Source organism: Rutilus rutilus, assembly GCF_951802725.1.
Source record: "Rutilus rutilus genome assembly, chromosome: 14".
Classification (NCBI taxonomy): domain Eukaryota; kingdom Metazoa; phylum Chordata; class Actinopteri; order Cypriniformes; family Leuciscidae; genus Rutilus; species Rutilus rutilus.
The window spans coordinates 38945382-38965313 of NC_140219.1; the positions used below are offsets into that span (position 1 = coordinate 38945382).

The window sequence follows — 19932 nt, forward strand, 5'->3', positions numbered from 1 at the left end:
GCCAGCTAGCATGTCCTGAGTAAAAGTGATAAAAAAAATAAAAAATAAAACACCTAATTACTTCTTGTGGCCTGCGTATTCACAACGAGTACAAATAGCGATGCAGGTTAACACTAGGCGATTTCCTAGGCAGATATTGACTTATATATTAAGGACTATATTAGGGGGAAGCAGAGGCTAAGCACTGCTACTTGGGTGTGATATCTCTGCGCCCAAGTAGCAGTGCTTCGCCTGTGCTTCCCCCTAATATAGTCCCAAGTCAATATCTGCATAGGAAATCGCCTATTCACTAAGTTTAGTGAATTTAATGTCTGCTTTAAAAAGCATTAATTTTGTTTTTGATTGTAATGTTGTAACAACGTTAGTGTAGTGCAGGGGTTCTCAAAGTTTACATTCAAAGGTCCAAATCTGAATTTTCATCAATGACAAAGATCCGGAACTATTGGTAATTACAAAACTTGTTTTTAATAAACATGTATAACAAATCAACATTCATTTTATGAAAAAAATAAGGTGCCTTTTTATTCAAAATACATGAATAACAAGTGCAAAAGTGGCAAAACAATTAATTTAAGTGTCTGGATTTTTCTTAACAAAACACCACAAAAGTAACATGGTGCAAAATACAGAGCAGTCTAATGTGAGAAATGGCACTGTCTGTCTCCCATCAGCTGCCGAAACCGTGGCACAAAAGGTGTGGTTGCTAGACGGAGACACTGGCCTAAACGTTCATTAGCCAAGCTGCTGCGGTGTGAGTTCTTTACAGCATTCATTGCTGAGAATGGCTTCGTGCTGGATTGTGGCGAAATGAACGCATAAGTTACCTCTCTGTCCAATCATCTTTGAAAACTCTATTTTATTCGTCAACTTTTCTTTTCCTGGACAATTACATCCTCCACACCCATTCAAACGCTTACTGCGGTGAAGTGTCGCGTTGCGCGGCTCGCGCCCGATTACGTTAAAAGTACACTCACTGGATGTCATGGCAACTGAATCACGGAGGAAAACTTTAAATATCTCGCCTTCGCTTTAATTTCGGACCATCTCCAAAAAGACATAAAACACTAAACAAATGATTTTGACATACGTTTATCAAAGTAGGAAATCCAGACTTTTAATCCCTTAGGCTACACACAATTACTGCTGTTGAAATATGAAACAGAGGCGGGTCCGGATTGAATTCCCTCCGGGTCCGGATCCGGACCGGAGTCCGGACTTTGAGAAGTGCTGGTGTAGTGTAATGTGGATTTAACCCTTTTTTGCATATAATGTTACATAAATTCACTATATTTGTTTTCATTGCCTTCAATAAGAACATTGTTTGAAAGACAACACTGGGCAGAATGTAAAATAGCATTTTTTTTAAAATAAATACAGAATTTTTGTCCAAATAGAAAAAAGAGAGAATATATGGAGATATATACCGCATTGCCATTCAGCCAAAAAATATCAAAGCTGTTTATTTTATTTTTTGGCCATATCGCAGATCCCTAATGGATATTACAAAAAATGTAATTCAAATCAAATGATTTCAATCTTTTTGCTGCTTGTAAATTGAAAAAGATATTGATAACTTGATAAAGTTTCATGATAAATATTTGCTGAAATATTTTCTAACAGTCAATGTGTAGAAATAAGAAACACATGAAATACCTTTCGTTAGTTGATGGTTTTCTCTCACTGAAGTTTGGTCCTTCTCCTTTTGACCAGTCACTCTTCACAGACACAGAGCTGGACACATGTGAGCCTGATCTTACACTAATGACACAAAGAAGAGAAAGATAAAACACTTTACTACAGGAGATACTCCAGGTTTCATGTTTAATTAAGCCCAGTTTAACACAAATGAATTCTTGGTCAGAAATTAATTAAATCTGTTGAGTAAACATATATATATTATGAGGGGCCGTACAAGCCTTAAGTGAATTCATTCATTCATTCACTCTCACACACTTAAATTCTCCTTTCACATACATGTATTTCTGTTCTCACACACTTAAATTCTCCTTTTGTATGTGTGTGTGTGTGTATCCAAGTAATACACGTGTCCACTTTGAAACACAATGTTAATCTGTAGTTAAACCTGCCTCCTGGTAGGTTTAATTTAAGCCTTGATTTAGTCCTGGATTAACTCTAGTCTTCCTCCAGGAAATCAGTTTATTAAACTCTGGACTAAACTAAATCTAGGACTATTTAAAGCCTTGACCGAGAAAGCAGATTTCTGTTAATCTGGTTTAAAGGGCCATTTTAGTCTAGGATTAGGCTTAATCTCTGTTCGGGAAACTGCCCCATAGTGAATTCTGCATTGGCAATAGGTATTTAAATATGTTGAGCAGTAGTTATGTAAGCAGACTCAAATTAATGCATATTACCAAAAAAAAATATTATAATTTCAATCTTTTTGCTGATGCTCCTTTTGGGTTTTTATAGCACTGCTGTTTGTAAATTGGAAATATATTTGAACAAAGTTTTATGATACATATTTGCTGAAATATTCACTAACAGTCTATGTGTGACTAACAATAAGAAACACATGAAATACCTTTCGTTAGTTGATGGTTTTCTCTCACTGAAGTTTGGTCCTTCTCCTTTTGACCAGTCACTCTTTACAGACACAGAGCTGGACACATGTGAGCCTGATCTTTCACTAATGACACAAAGAAAAGAAAGATTAAGCACTTTACTACATGAAATACTTCAGTCTCATTTGAAATGTTTTAATGTAGGGCTGCTTGAGTACGGCAAAAATCATATAAATTATAATCAGACAGCCGTCATATGTGCTGTTTAATGCGTTTGATGTGGTGATTTCCTCAGTGAATAACCTACATTGCACAGGTATATTCTCCATCTGTAAATGTTAGAAGGTCATGCAAATATGTCCATTTTTCCATGTCAGGAGTGAACGAGTCATGTGAGTCTCTGCTAAACTTCAGACTTCACTGAAAGAGCGCCGCCGAGCACCAAACAGACGGAGCGCAATAGAAGTAAAAATATAGATACATTTTGCTAAAATATATGTTTTTGGACATTAAATGTGCCATATGCAGAATTGTAAACCTACAAATAAGTGGATTTTAATGATAGCAGAATTGAAATGGGGTAATCAAATCTAGGCTAATATAATTCCTAAGCTCAGATGAGTGAATGTGTGTTCCTCTTTCCTGTGAACATTTAGTACTTTTGTTTTTATTTATTTTTAAAGGAACACTCCACCGTTTTTTGAAATAGGGCTTATTCACCTTCTTTCCTACATTTAGATAGGTGGGCAAATGCATTTTTATCTCAGTGCATGCATTGTTTTAGTTTGACAGGGTTGGCGCTAGCTTAGCTGAGCATAATGAATGGAATCCTTTGTTGCCAGCTAGCATGTCCTGAGTAAAAGTGATAAAAAAAAATAAAAAAAAACACCTAATTACTTCTTGTGGCCTGCGTATTCACAACGAGTACAAATAGCGATGCAGGTTAACACTAGGCGATTTCCTAGGCAGATATTGACTTATATATTAAGGACTATATTAGGGGGAAGCAGAGGCGAAGCACTGCTACTTGGGTGTGATATCTCTGCGCCCAAGTAGCAGTGCTTCGCCTGTGCTTCCCCCTAATATAGTCCCAAGTCAATATCTGCATAGGAAATCGCCTATTCACTAAGTTTAGTGAATTTAATGTCTGCTTTAAAAAGCATTAATTTTGTTTTTGATTGTAATGTTGTAACAACGTTAGTGTAGTGTAATGTGGATTTAACCCTTTTTTGCATATAATGTTACATAAATTCACTATATTTGTTTTCATTGCCTTCAATAAGAACATTGTTTGAAAGACAACACTGGGCAGAATGTAAAATAGCATTTTTTTTAAAATAAATACAGAATTTTTGTCCAAATAGAAAAAAGGAGAATATATGGAGATATATACCGCATTGCCATTCAGCCAAAAAATATCAAAGCTGTTTATTTTATTTTTTGGCCATATCGCAGATCCCTAAATGGATATTACAAAAAATTTTATTCAAATCAAATGATTTCAATCTTTTTGCTGCTTGTAAATTGAAAAAGATATTGATAACTTGATAAAGTTTCATGATAAATATTTGCTGAAATATTTTCTAACAGTCAATGTGTAGAAATAAGAAACACATGAAATACCTTTCGTTAGTTGATGGTTTTCTCTCACTGAAGTTTGGTCCTTCTCCTTTTGACCAGTCACTCTTCACAGACACAGAGCTGGACACATGTGAGCCTGATCTTACACTAATGACACAAAGAAGAGAAAGATAAAACACTTTACTACAGGAGATACTGCAGGTTTCATGTTTAATTAAGCCCAGTTTAACACAAATGAATTCTTGGTCAGACATTAATTAAATCTGTTGAGTAAACATATATATATTATGAGGGGCCGTACAAGCCTTAAGTGAATTCATTCATTCATTCACTCTCACACACTTAAATTCTCCTTTCACATACATGTATTTCTGTTCTCACACACTTAAATTCTCCTTTCACATATATATATATTTCTACTATCACACACATACTTTCTCATTTCACATGCATACATTTCTATTCTCACACACTTAAATTCTCCTTTCACATGCATGTGTATATTTTGGGTTGTTTTTAACACAATGGCTGGGTAAATATAGGACAGAACACAGGCTGGGCTAATTTTACGGGTTAATTTTATATATATAGAGAGAGAGAGAGAGAGAGAAAATCTATGATATAGCTTATTTAGTACTTAGAAATTAAATCTAAACTAGTGGTTTCCAACCTTTTTAGCCTCAAGTACACCCACAACCCCATCAATAAGGCTCAAGTACCCCTCCATTGACACTAAACCAAAGTAAATGCAGTGTTTATATTTTAATGCAGTTGTCACAATTACCTAATTTGCCAATGAATCAGTTTTATTGATTGCATTTCAGACTCGAAGATAGTGGGAACATTTTAATAAGAAACACAGTGTTTGTAATTAGACATTCCAGCGCTTAAAATGTTATTTTGAATATGATGACAAAAAACATTATTTATTAATCCTTCAAAGATGGTCCCCATTTGTAAAACTGAAAGAGTAATATACACACAAAGAGTTACAATATAAACAGTAGATGGCGGCAGAAGAGCACTTATTGGCTAATATTAGCCATTTCCACTCTCCAACCCATTTTGCTTTTGAATTTATAATTAGACTAGACATTATAAAATCACTAGGTCAGTTATCTAGTAAAGGGCCTTGCGGTCATCTATGGCAACTCCATAACACTTGCTCAACTGGACTTTCATAATACTAAGACTTTTGAATATATGGTTTTGAAGGTTCTCTTTCATCATCTCGTTTTGAGATCCACCTATGGGGAAGGCATCCTGTACCTGACCTCTGCAGAAGCATCCAATTGCACCAAGTCTGGCTAACAGACAGAAGTGCGCAGCCAATGCCAGGTAAGGCACCACCCCCTTACCTAAGGAATATTGCTTTCAGGCGCGCTTCTCCCACTCAGTTGACATTCGCTTCTCGCGATCTCTGCACTGACACAGTTCGGTTGGATTAACGTTACGCTGCTCACTTTCGAGACTTCAGGAGGACATATCGCCAGACCAGCCTCCGCCAGACGTGAGTGACAGTCGTTTCTTCAGCCTATCCGCTTTGTTTTTTGCATCCGGAGCCGCCGAGCTCTCGCTGTCCTTCACCTGCTCCTCCTTACATGGCTGCCTGCCACGGATTTTTCCGAGTTCTTCACCGCTGGCCCACCCATGGCTATGTGACCGTCTAAACCGCCGCTTCTCCGGGGAACAGCCTATCACGACGAGCCTGCCCGGCCGCGTGTGGTGCTCTCATCGCCGCTAAGGACCCTCTCATTCTGCGTGGCCTGCTTGGGCTTAACACGCTCAAGAAGCTTTGGAGAACCCGGAGAATTGCGGTCACTGTAATTGTTGCCCATGTAGCTTTTACTAAGCCGGCTTTTAGTTGCACGACCCAGCGTGCCGTGCTCGGCCTTTCTGACTCGGATGGGGGACACGGTGATGATGATGCGCTACCGGGGGACTCCCGGAGCGCCACCTCTCTAAAATATTTGAGCTTACATCAGCCAATCCGCATTCCCTGAAGGGGACATCTTCGTGGGAAAACCTCACTCTCGTTGACGAACCGGCCGGTTCTGGCGACGGGGATGACGCGGTCCTTTTAGCGTTCCCTAGGCTAGCGCTCACGCGGCTTTGCCTCAGTCCATCCTCCTGGAAGTTTGTGAGCGAGCGGCCGTTCGTCTCAACATTGTGTGGCCAGCTCCACAGAGCGCCACCGACCAGGATAGGAATATTTACGACGGGTAGCGCTGGGACCACCGCAGTCTAAAAAGAGGAAACAACTCTTAAAACCGTTTTTTTCCAGTGTTCACGAAGCTCATAAACACGGCTGTAGCGTCCCGCTAGACTGTTAACGGTCTCACGGGCCTTGATGTGTTATGATTAGCACTACGTGTTGAGGCTTTCTATTTATGCCTTCCTAGGAAGGCGGCCCCGAACTAAAGCGGCCTGCCTGTTGTTCGACCATTGGGAGTATCGAGCCCGCGGAACCCCTGTCCAAAAGACACAGGGTCTCCCGCGGACGGTCGGTTAATCCCGTCTCGTGGCTGCCCAGCCCGTGTGTTTAGTGGACGTTGTGTGTCTCCTCATGGCTTCCTCTATCCAAGTTGTGCCGTTAGGTCTCCTGAGAAGGAGAGCGTTCACGAAATGGGTTTGTCACTACATTTCAGCCCGATTCGCGATCTCTGCCGCTCGGTAACGGTGCTCGGCTCGGCTGCTCGGCGGCCCTGCTCTACTGGGAGAGCGAAAACTTTTACGCACGGGGAACCCCCCTCGGGACGGTTACGATGCGGAAAGTTTTGACGGCAGAAGGCACCCAGGAAGGCAGAACGGTGAACAGTCTGTGGCTGAGCAGACTACGTTCAGCGCACATTAACTATTTAGAGCTTTTACCATTTGGAAAGCTCTGAATCATTTTCTGCCTCGCCTGCAGGGACATCCCGTTCTATTACGGTGCGATAGTACCACGGCAGTGGCTTAGATCAACTGTCAGGGCGGCATGCGCTCGTCGAAACTCCACGCTCTAGCTTTCAGGCTTTTGGTGTGGAGCAGACGGGTTTTTCTGTCATTACGCGTGACTCATGTTCCGGGCATTCTGAACAGAGGCGCGGATCTGCTATCGAGGGGAAACCCAATCTACAGGGATTGGCGTCTTCACCCGCAGATATTGGAGATGTCGTGGATGAGATTCGGACATGCAGCCATAGATCTATTCGCCTCGCGCGAAAACCACCATTGTCCTATGTTCTTCTCGCTGAAGGACGTGGACGCGCCCCTCGGGGCAGACGCACTGGCCCACCATAGGCCCAGAGTGTTGCTGTATGCTTTTCCTCCCCTGCGCCTGATAATTCCTACACTGGCCAGAGTGAGAGAGCAGGGCCTGTCTCTCATTCTGATAGCACCCAGGTGGCCCAAAGCCCCGTGGCTGGCAGAGATAATCCCTCTGTTATACGCTGAGCCATGGCGCCTCCCCCCTCGCACGGACATACTGTCCCAAGCCAACGGGGAGATTTACCACCCCCACCCGGACAGGGTGGCTCTCTGGGCCTGGCCCGTGTGAGGCCGAACCTAAATGCACTGGGGCTCCCGCCACGTGTAATCGCCACTACTCAGAATGCCAGGGCCGTTTCCACGCGATCCCTATATGGCTGTAAGTGGCAAGTGTTCGAAGGGTGGTGTAAGAAATTATGTTCTGTTCCCAAAAACTTCCACTCCAATATATATATGTATATCAAAATGTTCCTTCACTTAAAAGAGTTTAATTATCATATAGAGAAAATTACATTCAATCTCAGTAATAAGTAAATAATAGTATCACAGAGGGCAACCAACAACCATCTTGATTAAAGGGACTTCAAACAATCTTATCACTTTAACCTTTGACTGTTCTTATTTGAAAGAATAACATAGAACCTTCTGTGGGACACTAGGGACCATGGGGTGTCTCAATTTCATTAACATACAGACCACAGCTGTTGCAAGAAGAGCAACTTCATTTACATTAAGACCAGGATAAAAGGTTTAGGATTGGGTATGTTCGGGGTTCATTCTGACGCCGGTGAACCCAAGGTGCTTCGTGTACCTTGCCACTGCTATGCTGTAATAAACTTAATTTTTGAGATCTTCGACGTCCACTTCATTTTTTCTTACAGTGGTGTGATGGGCGTGGTCTCACATCTTATCAGTGCTCGGTGCCTGATATTTTGTGTTTCCTGCAAAACCTCATGGAAAGAGGCAGGTCCTTTTCCACCATTAAGGTCTGCCTGGCTGCGATTTTAGCCTGTCATGTGGGTTTTGAGGGCTCCACCGTCAGGCAGCACCCTCTAACCTGCAGTTTTATGAAGGGTGCACGCCGCTCCTTGCCGGTCATCAGGAGATCTGTTCCAGAGTGGGACCTCTCCATGGTGCTGGAAGCGCGGTCTCTGTATCCTTTTGAGCCTCTGGGGAGTATTTCCCGTAAGCTGCTGTCCCTCAAGACAGCTTTGCTCTCGGCCTTGGCATATGCTAAACGGGTCAGTGTGCTGCATGCACTCTCGGTTCACCCCTTGTGCGCAAAATTCTCCCTAAGTGGAGATAAGGTTTCCCTTAAGCCTAACCCAGCCTTCATGCCGAAATGCTTCCCTGTGTTCACTTCGGAGGTTTTGGAGCTATTCGCTTTTCACCCTCCACCTTTTGCCTCCCCGGAGGATCAGGGGCTGAATGCTCTGTGTCCCGTCCGTGCTCTGCAAACATATATGACCAGGACCAGTGCTTTCCGCAAGAGCGACCAGCTCTTTGTTTCAAGGGCTCCCCCACACAAGGGGAGTCCCATTTCAAAGCAATGCCTCTCATATTGGCTTGTGGACGCTATACTATGGCTTATGAAGCAAAGGGAGTGCAGCCCCCAGGGGGCATCAGAGCTCATTCCACAAGGGGCTTAGCCGCCTCTTGGGCTTTGTTCAGGGGAGTGCCACTGCAGGACATCTGTTCCGCGGCCAGCTGGGCCTCTCCTCATACCTTTGAGCATTACTACCGGTTGGATGTCACCAGAACCTCGGTGGCACACTCGGTCCTAGGGGTAGGGTCCTCTTAGCCCTTTCCCACAGCCCCGTTGGGTTAACCAACGAGGAGTGAATGGCCGGCTGGCCATGTTCATTCCTGTCACCAAGCATTCGCATTCCTTCTTGGGTTTAGCTATGTGCATTGGTGGTGTGGGGGCCATTATCATGTATGTGTCTCATGCATGTTTCATGCCCTGCTTGTCCTGCAGTAGTGTTGTCACGATACCAAAATTATTGTTTCGATACCGATACCAAGTCAAGTATTGCGATTTCGATACTTTTTCGATACTTTTCCTGAAAAGGGAGAAACACTCTCAAATATCATTGCTGTGCTTTATTTTAAAACCGGGACAACATTCTAATCATATAACACACTAATAAATGAACATATGAACAGCAGATATATTAAACATTTGAACAAAATATGAAATATAAAAATATAAAAAATTAATTAGAGCAATGACATTCAAGGTAAAATTTTTTTAAAAATTTAGCAGCATTATCTCATTTATCATAAGAAACATAAGAGTTACCAGTAATAACTTTATCTTGATTCTGAACTTTGAATAAAAATATGAACAGCGATTATATTAAACAATGTTTAATATTGGTAACAGATGATAAGCCTCATTGGTGATATATTTGACATATGGGGAGAGAGTTGTGGAAGGCCTATACAGTACTTCATGTTAAACATAAATATATGGCAGCAAAGACAACATCGGCAGTGTTGATGCACTTGACGGCAAAATAGGCTACAGAATATTTCGTTCTGTATTGAGAGGTGCAATATTTGAAAATCAATAATATTTTTTTTAATTACATTTATATTGTATTATGTCAAAACCTAGAGACTTTCAAACATCAAAATGTAATTTATTAATATGTATTCGTGTCAAAATGACATAGAAACATCTTTCCCTATTCTATTTTACCTGGAAACGCTTGCGTGTCACGTGAAAAATAGGCGTCGGTTCCATTTCTGGCATGCATGGGTTTTCCGCGCGTCTCGAGCTGCGCCTGAGACGCGTGTGTTACGCAGGCAGTTAAATATTTTATTTCGCAGGCCGAAATAAAAACGGACACGCCACGCAGCCAGTGTGTCGCCGGCCTTACAAATCTGGAACGCGGTCATTCTTAGAAGTATCGATACTAATACATTTAGGAATCGTGGCGTTTTTAATTTCCGATTTACTTTTGAAGTATCGGTGCACCGTGCAACAGAGCAAGGTAGGCAAAGTACTTCCATATGTCACTCCTCGCGTCATCTTTTTCTACGATGTGGACCACTTGTACTCGCACATGCAGCCATCTCGCTGTAGTGTTTTGTCACATGACACTGACAGCGGCAGCTTCTTTGCTGCGTGCTTCAGGGAAAAAAACAGACGTCCAGATAGGGAGGCGTTTTTTTTGTTTGTTTTTTAAGTATCGATACTGATAAATTTAGGTATCGTGACGTTTTTAATTTCCGAGTATCGCGATACTTTTGAAGTATCGGTACACCGTGCAACACTATCCTGCAGTTTAGCGTGGCGTCACCCTTGCAGGGTCATGTTTGTGGGACGTGTCAGGCACCGCCTCTCTGAGGTGACCGTCCTTCCCTGGCCTTCAGAACCTCACTGTGAATGTATTGGGCAATCGGGGAGCTGGTCATGTCTCTCCCATAGGTGGATCTCAAAATGAGATGATGAAAGAGAACAATAGGTTACTGTCGTAACCCCGGTTCTCTGAAACATCGAGTGGAGAGATCCACCAGCGTTGCCCCGCTTGCCGCACGAGAAGCGAATATACTTACTGAGGGGGAGAAGCGCGCCTGACAGCTATATGCCTTAGGTAAGGGGGTGGTGCCTTACCTGGCATTGGCTGCGCGCTTCTGTCTGTTAGCCAGACTTGGTGCAAATGGATGCTTCTGCAGAGGTCAGGTACAGGATGCCTTCCCCATAGGTGGATCTCTCCACTCGATGTTTCAGAGAACCGGTTACGACAGTAACCTATTGTTTCCTCAAACTGTCCACTAACAATCATCCTAATTTATACACCACCCAAACAGCAAAACTATTTTTTCTCTGGGCTTAGTGAACTGCTAACACTAGTGTGTGCTTCTTCATCCAAGGTCATGTAATGGGGAGAGAACAGAGGAGACAATAGCAAGTAAAACTGGCTCTTTATTGAACAATTATTTGAATTTGGTCATCTTGCACTGAGACTTTAACATCCACGTTGACACTCCCTGTTCTAATAGTACTCAATTAAAGACTGTTCTGGACTGATCTTTATGAGAATGTTAATTTCCCAACTCATACTCATGGACACACACTTGACTTAGTTTGTACATCTGGTTTGAATGATATCTCCATCAGTGGTCTAGTTACTCCTATCTCTGATCATAAGCTTATTCCTTTTGATTTTACATTACTTTGTCCAAAATATTAACAATATAACCATCTCTTTTTTTTTTTTTTTTTGCTTTTCAGATTACATAACAAAGATAACATAATATGACAACTCAAACTTTGACATAAACATTCACTTTAATTTCTTCTTTACACTATTTCAACCCCCATTGCAACTTTGTACCCAATGCCCACATAATAGTATGTTCCTAACTTAATTATAATTCCCTTCCCATATGCCTTATGCCATTTCGTCCAAACCTATTTTCAAAAACTGTATTTTTCCACCATAACATAGGCTACAGCCACAATAACAGTGTTCATATAACTGTGGAAGAACGAAAAAAGAAAAAGAGGGAAATAAAAAGAAGAGTTCGTTTGTACCCAATTCAACTATTCACATAATAACAGAAATAATTATACTTATAATCAGCCTATATATAAAATGCATTAATAGGCTAATATAAAAATATCAGTAGTCCAAATTAGTTCGGGATTCGAACCCGTGACATATGATCGTAACGTAAGTTCAACCACTCTGCCACGATTCACTCGTTGCGACATGGCCTAACGTTCCAGTGTGTGTTCGCTCAAACGCTCTTCATTCAAATGAACGTGCCGCCGCGTTTGTCGAACACTAATTCAACATGCCAGAATAAAACCTGGCTTTAGAACAATTTAGACAATGCACTCGTCGTGGTGTGCCAAAAAATTTACAATAATTTAGTTTCATTTATTTCAGTGTTAATGTTTGAGTTAAAAAAATCCTCTACAAATTAAATTAACACAAAGTTGGCTATAAGAGTCCTTTATAGGCTACGTAAAAAAGCAAAGGGCTTACAGGCTTAACATTTAGGCTACTTTGCTTAAATTCGATACATTTATTTTCAGTAGGGCCTAATAAATTTGTAGGGATGTAATTTCAGTATGCTTTACCAACGCTATGTATTCAATTAAAGTTCCAAGAGGTCTGGTCTCTATATTTCCTTCCCAGCTGACACTAATATGCAAGTGCACAGCAAAAATCACAACTTGTGCTTGCTGCGAACGCAAGTTATTTAAGGTGTCTCAACTGTACACAGTCTACCCTACAATGTGAATTCGTTACAAGGTTTCATTTAATTAAATTAATGTGCAGCAATTTGTACAAATAGAGTCTATAGGCCTACTATACTGTTATAATTTTGAATTTAGCTGGATCAATGTGCACTGACCGCCACAGTGTTCTTGTCAGAGAACTCAGAGTCATGGATAGATGATAGCCTTTTAATGATTGCTTTGGCATCAACATAGATGGACATTTGCAAGGTTTTCTAAAACAATGAAAGAAAATAATAATCAACATAAATTCACGTAAGTGTGACATTGTAGATATAAATGAAAAAACTCAACATGAAGTATTTGCTTCCTTATACAAGTTATAACGATCGCTATTCAAACTTCAAAGGATTGACGGCATATAATACAGCGTGCAATTCACGTGCGGTAAATCGGCCGCTTTAATATAAACGAATAAACTTAGAAACACTATCTACAACAAATACTCTTGCACTATAATAGTAATATTGAAATAACACGGGTCTTACTTGTCCGTTACTCGTACAATGTCCTTATAATGCAAGCAATCCCGCAAACTTTCCGGTCAGAACGGCTGATGCAACTCTGTGGCGCTACGCTTATTCTCAGTCTACTAAATCAGCGTAGGCTCCGCAACTGCGCTTGTTGCGCACTATTCAGTGACGCACAGCGCTGATTCTGTGCGCATCTCCGTTATTATGCTAAACATGGAGAATTCTGAACAGCCGCCCCCACATTTGAGAAGCAAATGTGATGATTAGTAGAATTCTTTATGTTTGCGGATTTTCTGTATTATCTGGCAGTCCGGGAAGTGGGATAAGACGGGCTACAGGTCGTGTGTAGATTTTATCCCGTACTTGAATTTCAACAGTTCGTACACAATCATCTCTGCTTGGAAGGAGTTTCACCACACGACCTATAGGCCACTGGGCTCGCGGTAGGTTGGGGTCAATTATCATTACCACGGTATCCAGTGCAAGGGGCTCTGTTGGATGCTGCCATTTGTAGCGGGGATGAAGGTTTGGCAGGTAATCTCGTAGGTAACGGATCCAAAACTGATCTATTAAGTTCTGACAATGCCGCCATCTACGTCTTCCTATGGTTTCAGGAGCGTAAACGGCTTGTGGCAAAGAAGCGTCCCGCCGCCCCATGAGGAGCATATTTGGTGTTATAGGGTCGGGATTTGCCACGTCAGCTGAAACATACCCTAGAGGCTTGGAATTGAGGATACCTTCCACTTCAACTAGGATGGTGTGAAGTACATCTTCTGACAATGATTGAGCTCCCACAGCGACCTGGAGTGCACTCTTGATGGAGCGAATCTCCCGCTCCCATGCTCCTCCAAAGTGCGGTGCATTAGGGGGATTGAATTTGAAATCAACCTGGTAATTTGCCAGTTGTTGTTGAAGCTGCGGTTCCAATTCCTTGAAAGCTGTTTGGAGTTCCCTGTCAGCTCCTTTGAAATTCGTGCCTCGATCCGAAATGATTTCTGCTGGTTTGCCTCGCCGGGCAATGAATCTGCGGAGGGCTAGTAGAAAGGCATCTGTATCCAGTGAATTAAGGAGATCCAAATGAATGGCACGTGTCGTTAGGCACTTAAATCACTCCCCACCGTTTCTCATTTCGTCTGCCTATCTTGGCAATGAATGGCCCAAAACAATCAACACCTGTTGAGAAGAAAGGTGGGCGGAAGATGCGTAGGCGAGCCTTTGGCAGATCTGCCATTTGGGGAACTTTAGGCTGTGCTCTCCATCTCTGACATTCTGGGCAGTGAAGTTGGTACCTTTTAATGACTTGTCGACCTCTCAAAATCCAATACTGTCTTCTGATTTCTGCAAATAATCTCTCAGATCCAGCATGTAACAGCTGTTTATCATAGTCTTTAATTATAAGCATGGTAGCAGAATGACGAGGATCGAGGACAATTGGATGAATATCAAGGTCACTGACTTGCTGTAACTGCCGTAGCCTCCCACCTACTCTTATGAGACCTGTTGTTTGATCCAGCTCTGGTGATAGATTTCTAAGTCTACTGCTGCTATGAACTGGCTGGCCTGCTCTTAGAGAAACAAGCTCTTCCGGAAAACTTTGTTCTTGGCAGGCTCGCAGTAGAACAGCTTCTGCTTCACGGTAACTGTTTATCAATTGAGTCTGGTTTGGCTCTGCCGCCCCATGGCATTGCTGACGTACAGCCTCGACAAGGTCCTTCCATGAATCAAACTGGTTTACGTCTGGAATATTCTGTGGTACCGATGCAAAACTACAGAAAGTCAGACCTTTTAGTTCGTTGGACTTATGTGGCTGAGTGATGTGTGGTCTCTTAGGCCATTCATCTGAAGCTTGCAAGAGGAAAGACGGCCCATTACTCCATCTGCTCGGTCTAGTAAGCTCTAGAAGTGTTTTGCCCCTTGTCAAGTCATCAGCTGGGTTATTAAGTGAGTCGACATAACGCCATGATCGCTGATCTGTTAGTTCTTGTATTTCGGATACACGTGTGCCGACAAATACCTTGAACCGGCATGACTCTGACTGTAGCCATTCTAGAACAGTTGTAGAGTCTGTCCATAATGTGGTCTGTTTCAAGCAGAATGACAATTCTGTATGGATTAATTTTTTCAGCTGCGCTCCAACAAGCGCTGCGCACAACTCTAACCGTGGCATGGTCTGTTGACGTTTTGGGGCCACTTTTGACCTGGCCATTATGAAGGACACATTGGTAGTGCCCTCATAAGTTGTAGAGAGGTATGCCACCGCTCCATACGCCCTTTCCGACGCATCACAGAAAACATGAAGGTGGTGCTCGATTTCAGGATTATCCATTGCTTCAGGAACATAGCAACGCTGGATTGAAACTGAGCTGAGGTGTGGTAATTCACTCTCCCAGACATTCCAAGACTCACGCAGATCTGCAGGGAGGTCTGGGTCATCCCAGTCTCTTTTCTTTGACCATAGCTGCTGTATGAGAATCTTGGCTCTGGTGGTATAAGGCGTGATGAAACCCAAAGGGTCATACTGACTCGCTAGTATCTTGTAAACTGTACGCATTGTTAGTGCTGAATGTTTGATAGGTTGGTATTTGTAACCCAGTGTATCTGTTCTACAATTCCAGCAGAGTCCTAATGCAGGTTCTTGAGGGTCACACCGATTGTATTCAAGCCACAGTTCCATGTCCTTGGACCTAGCATCAGATGGTAGGTGAGCCACTACTGATGATTGGTTGCTCGTCCACTGCCTAATTTCAAATCCGCCATCCGCCAGTATTGCACGCAAGTCATCTACTCTGGTCTTGGCTGCTTCAGCAGTAGGTAAACTCTCCAGACAATTATCAACGTAGAAACCGGATTCAACAGACTGGATGAGATCAGTAGTGCTGCGTGGGTGTTCTTTGATGTGCTTTTGTAGTGCATAGATAGCACAGCAAGGACTACTGGTTGTCCCGAACGGTAGCACCTGCCATTCATATACTTGCGGTGGGATCTCCCGTAGTAAATCCCGCCAAAGGAATCTCAGTAAGGGTCTGTCCTCAGGTAACAGTCGAACCTGGTGAAACATACCCTTGATGTCTCCACTGATCGCAACACAGTGCTGTCGAAATCGCAGTAAGACCCCGAGCAGGGATGGTCCCAGGTTTGGTCCTGGCAGGAGCTGCTCATTGAGTGAAGTACCTTCGTAGACAAATGAACAATTGAACACCAGACGTGCCTTACTATTATGGTAGACGAGATGATGTGGCAGGTACCAGGATTCCTCTGATTCATTAGCTTCTTTAGCTGTGATCTCCTTTACATAACCTGCTTGAATTAGTCTATTCATCTCACCTTGATAGTCGGCTGCCTTCTCTGGTTGATCCCGGAGTCTCCTTTCGGTACTGCGGAGATTGGCAAGCACAGATTCCTGAGGAGCACGGAGCTTGGGGGAATCATCTCTTCTTAACAAGGGAGTGGCATAGCGCTGAATTCCATCGATTAACACCCTGCAGGTCTTGCCATCTAGGATCTCAATAGATTCTTGGTCATGTTTAGATCGAGTTAACAGCTTTTCACTGCGGTAAGGTAGAGAATCTAACTTCCACAATCGCTCCACGTCTCTGTAGAGGGTATCATGGGCTGCTGCAGTGGTGATAAAATAACTCTGATGAGTGGAAGTTGACCGATTTGAAAGACCTTCAGGACCTTGAAGAGCCCACCCGAGTTTTGTACGGACTGCAACTGGTCCATTCTGAGTGTCTACATGAATTGTTTCCACTGCAGTAATCAGAGAGCTATTATCTGAGCCAATCAGCAACAAGGGCTGAACATTCTTGAATGACTGCAAAGGAATATCTCTCAAGTGGACATATCGACGTTGAAGAGCTTTCACTGGATAGCTCTGTTCCACAAGATCTAATCCATCTGCAGTGAAGGCATTCTGGATTCTGTACTTGACTACTGGATTGCTTCTGGAGGACACATCAAAGGTAACAACTAAGCCAGTCAGGAATGTGACATCAGGACGGATAGTACGTAAGGCTAAAGTTTCCTCCTTCCCTTCCAGCTGAAGCTGTTGAGCAGCAGCAGGTAGCAGCATGGTACGTTCAGCTCCGTCGTCTAATATCGCAAATGTCTCAATTGTTCTGTCCTTATTATGTAGAAGCACAGGCACAACTTTCAGTAGTACTCGACCTGAGGGACTGGAAGGTGTGAGATAGATCCTACTGTTTAATGCACTGGTGTGCTTAATCTTGGATCGCTGTTCAGCGATTCCATGGAGGACTTGGAGATGTATCTCCCCACAGATACCACATGGTTTCTTTAAATTACAGTCCTCTGGATGATGGGAACGACCGCATTTCCAGCACCGTTTCCCCTCTGCTATCCATTGCATGAGGTTTTCTGTAGATTGCTCCTTTATTTCTGAGCACTGGGTTATGTAATGCTCTTTGCTGTGGTTCTTCCATTGAGAGGGCTGAGATACCGGCTTAGGTGATTTGACACTTTGGGGTTCTGTACCATGGTAGACTGAAGCACTCTGTCTTTTCGATCGGGTTGAATCCTTTCCCTGAAGTGAGTAGGAGGATTTCTCTTTCTGATAACGTTCAACTAGTCTACTGGATAGACGCTGTTGTTGAGCTTTACTCTGCAGCCAACCAGAAAAGTCCTGAAGATTATATGGATTGAGGCTGGCGACATTCAACTTGCCTTGCATCTGTAAGAACTCAATGAAATTGTCTCTGAGATACTTGGGCAGTTTGCTGAGGAGCCGGTCTACATGGGAACAACAGCTGAGTTCAATGCCTCTCTGGCCCTCCAAGGATAGTAACATACTCACAAGAAGATGAACTCTTAAGGCAAATGACTGGAAACTACTAGCTTCACCGACCTTCACATCTGGAGCGTTGAGTATGGCTGCTATTTCGCTCTGTGCTAATTGATGTGGCTGTCCATAATGCAACTGCAGAGCCTGCATGGCTGCTGTATATGGCCGAGCTTCATGTCGACAAGACTGTCCAATCATTTGAGCCTCTGGAAGTTTAAGATGTTCAAGTAGCACGTGATATTTGTATTTCTCTGACAGCTCAGGATGTGGGTCTAGTAGATTATCCAGAGCTAGTTTCAGATTAGCGAAATCCCTTTCACTGTCTACAGCAAAGTCTGGTATGGAAGGTTTAGGCGCTCCATATAAATTAATGGGAGGTGAAGGAGCTGTCTGACAATTATCATATTGTGGCCAAGTTACTTGTTGTGCTGGGTAGTGAACACCATGTGCACCAGTATAACTAGGCTGTGCTGGGTAGACACCAGGATAATTAGGATGACAGCCAGCATAAACGGAAGGTACAGAGTGTTGTATCGTATGTATTGCAGTCTGAGGATTAGTGGCCCATTGCTGCTGGGACAAAAAAGGGCTGCCTTCAACTCCTAAGGACCTTCTAAGTTCAGGAGGTGACTTATCTTCATACTGCCTTTGTAGGAGTAACTGTCCTTGTAAAGCAGCATCAGAAGCTGTAGGGAGTTGTGGAGACACAAAGCATGATGATGGAATTGAGTGAACTGAACTCATACTATTCAGTGCAAGTGTTTGCTGGGCAGACTGAGCTCTTATGGTACCCTGTGCCACGTTTCGCATAACTGGAACTTGTAAGATTGGAGGTAAATCAGCTCCTTTTTGTTTAGCGCTCATTGCATCAGGCGGAGATTCTGGAAAGTCAACTGGTGTCTTTGTGAAGTGTGGAGCAGTCGAGGTAATGTTATGAACAGACTCAGGGGAAAGTGCTCCCTTCTGAGATGCTATATCCGCTTCTTGGAGTGAGAGGTTATCTGCTTCCTCCTCCAGTAGGAAAGCATTAATGCGTTTTAACATATCCTGTCGACGCTGCTGCCTTTTCTCATAAAGAGACAGTCTGCTTGTAAGCTGTGCAATCTCAGCTGACTCCTCCCTCTCAGCTGCAGAGATGTTTTCCATCAATTCTCTCAGGGACATTTTATCAGTTGATTGAACTCGTTCTGCTTTACGTACTGGTGTAGACATACTTGGCAAGGATGATGCTCTGTCCACAGCTCGGTTTACTGCTGAAGTCACTGTATGTGTTTCTAGTGAGCTTGGTGGGGGACTAGTTGACCTTGGAAATTTATAGTCCATAACATAGTCCTCCAGGTGCCTAGGAAGTTTACTCTGTCTCACTGGTCTCCCAGATGACTGGTCTGGACTGGACGGGTTATCATCAGGCAATGACATATCTGTAGTAGTCAGTCTCCGGCTCGAAGGACCATGTTATAATTTTGAATTTAGCTGGATCAATGTGCACTGACCGCCACAGTGTTCTTGTCAGAGAACTCAGAGTCATGGATAGATGATAGCCTTTTAATGATTGCTTTGGCATCAACATAGATGGACATTTGCAAGGTTTTCTAAAACAATGAAAGAAAATAATAATCAACATAAATTCACGTAAGTGTTACATTGTAGATATAAATGAAAAAACTCAACATGAAGTATTTGCTTCCTTATACAAGTTATAACGATCGCTATTCAAACTTCAAAGGATTGACGGCATATAATACAGCGTGCAATTCACGTGCGGTAAATCGGCCGCTTTAATATAAACGAATAAACTTAGAAACACTATCTACAACAAATACTCTTGCACTATAACAGTAATATTGAAATAACACGGGTCTTACTTGTCCGTTACTCGTACAATGTCCTTATAATGCAAGCAATCCCGCAAACTTTCCGGTCAGAACGGCTGATGCAACTCTGTGGCGCTACGCTTATTCTCAGTCTACTAAATCAGCGTAGGCTCCGCAACTGCGCTTGTTGCGCACTATTCAGTGACGCACAGCGCTGATTCTGTGCGCATCT

General features: G+C 42.8%; 1 protein-coding gene across 1 annotated transcript in view; it reads right to left on the bottom strand.

Annotated features, from left to right (window-relative positions):
- The window catches only part of LOC311303351 (NACHT, LRR and PYD domains-containing protein 3-like), a gene marked incomplete at both ends in the record, with an annotated part of 152994 nt that extends 147239 nt beyond the window's left edge, over positions 1-5755 (bottom strand). The window contains 4 exons of the mRNA XM_084429775.1: positions 1654-1758; positions 2543-2647; positions 4146-4250; positions 5691-5755. Of these exons, the coding sequence (XP_084285901.1) occupies positions 1654-1758; positions 2543-2647; positions 4146-4250; positions 5691-5755 (380 nt within the window). The remainder of the gene's footprint in view (positions 1-1653; positions 1759-2542; positions 2648-4145; positions 4251-5690) is intronic.
- Between the last annotated feature and the right edge of the window lie 14177 nt (positions 5756-19932).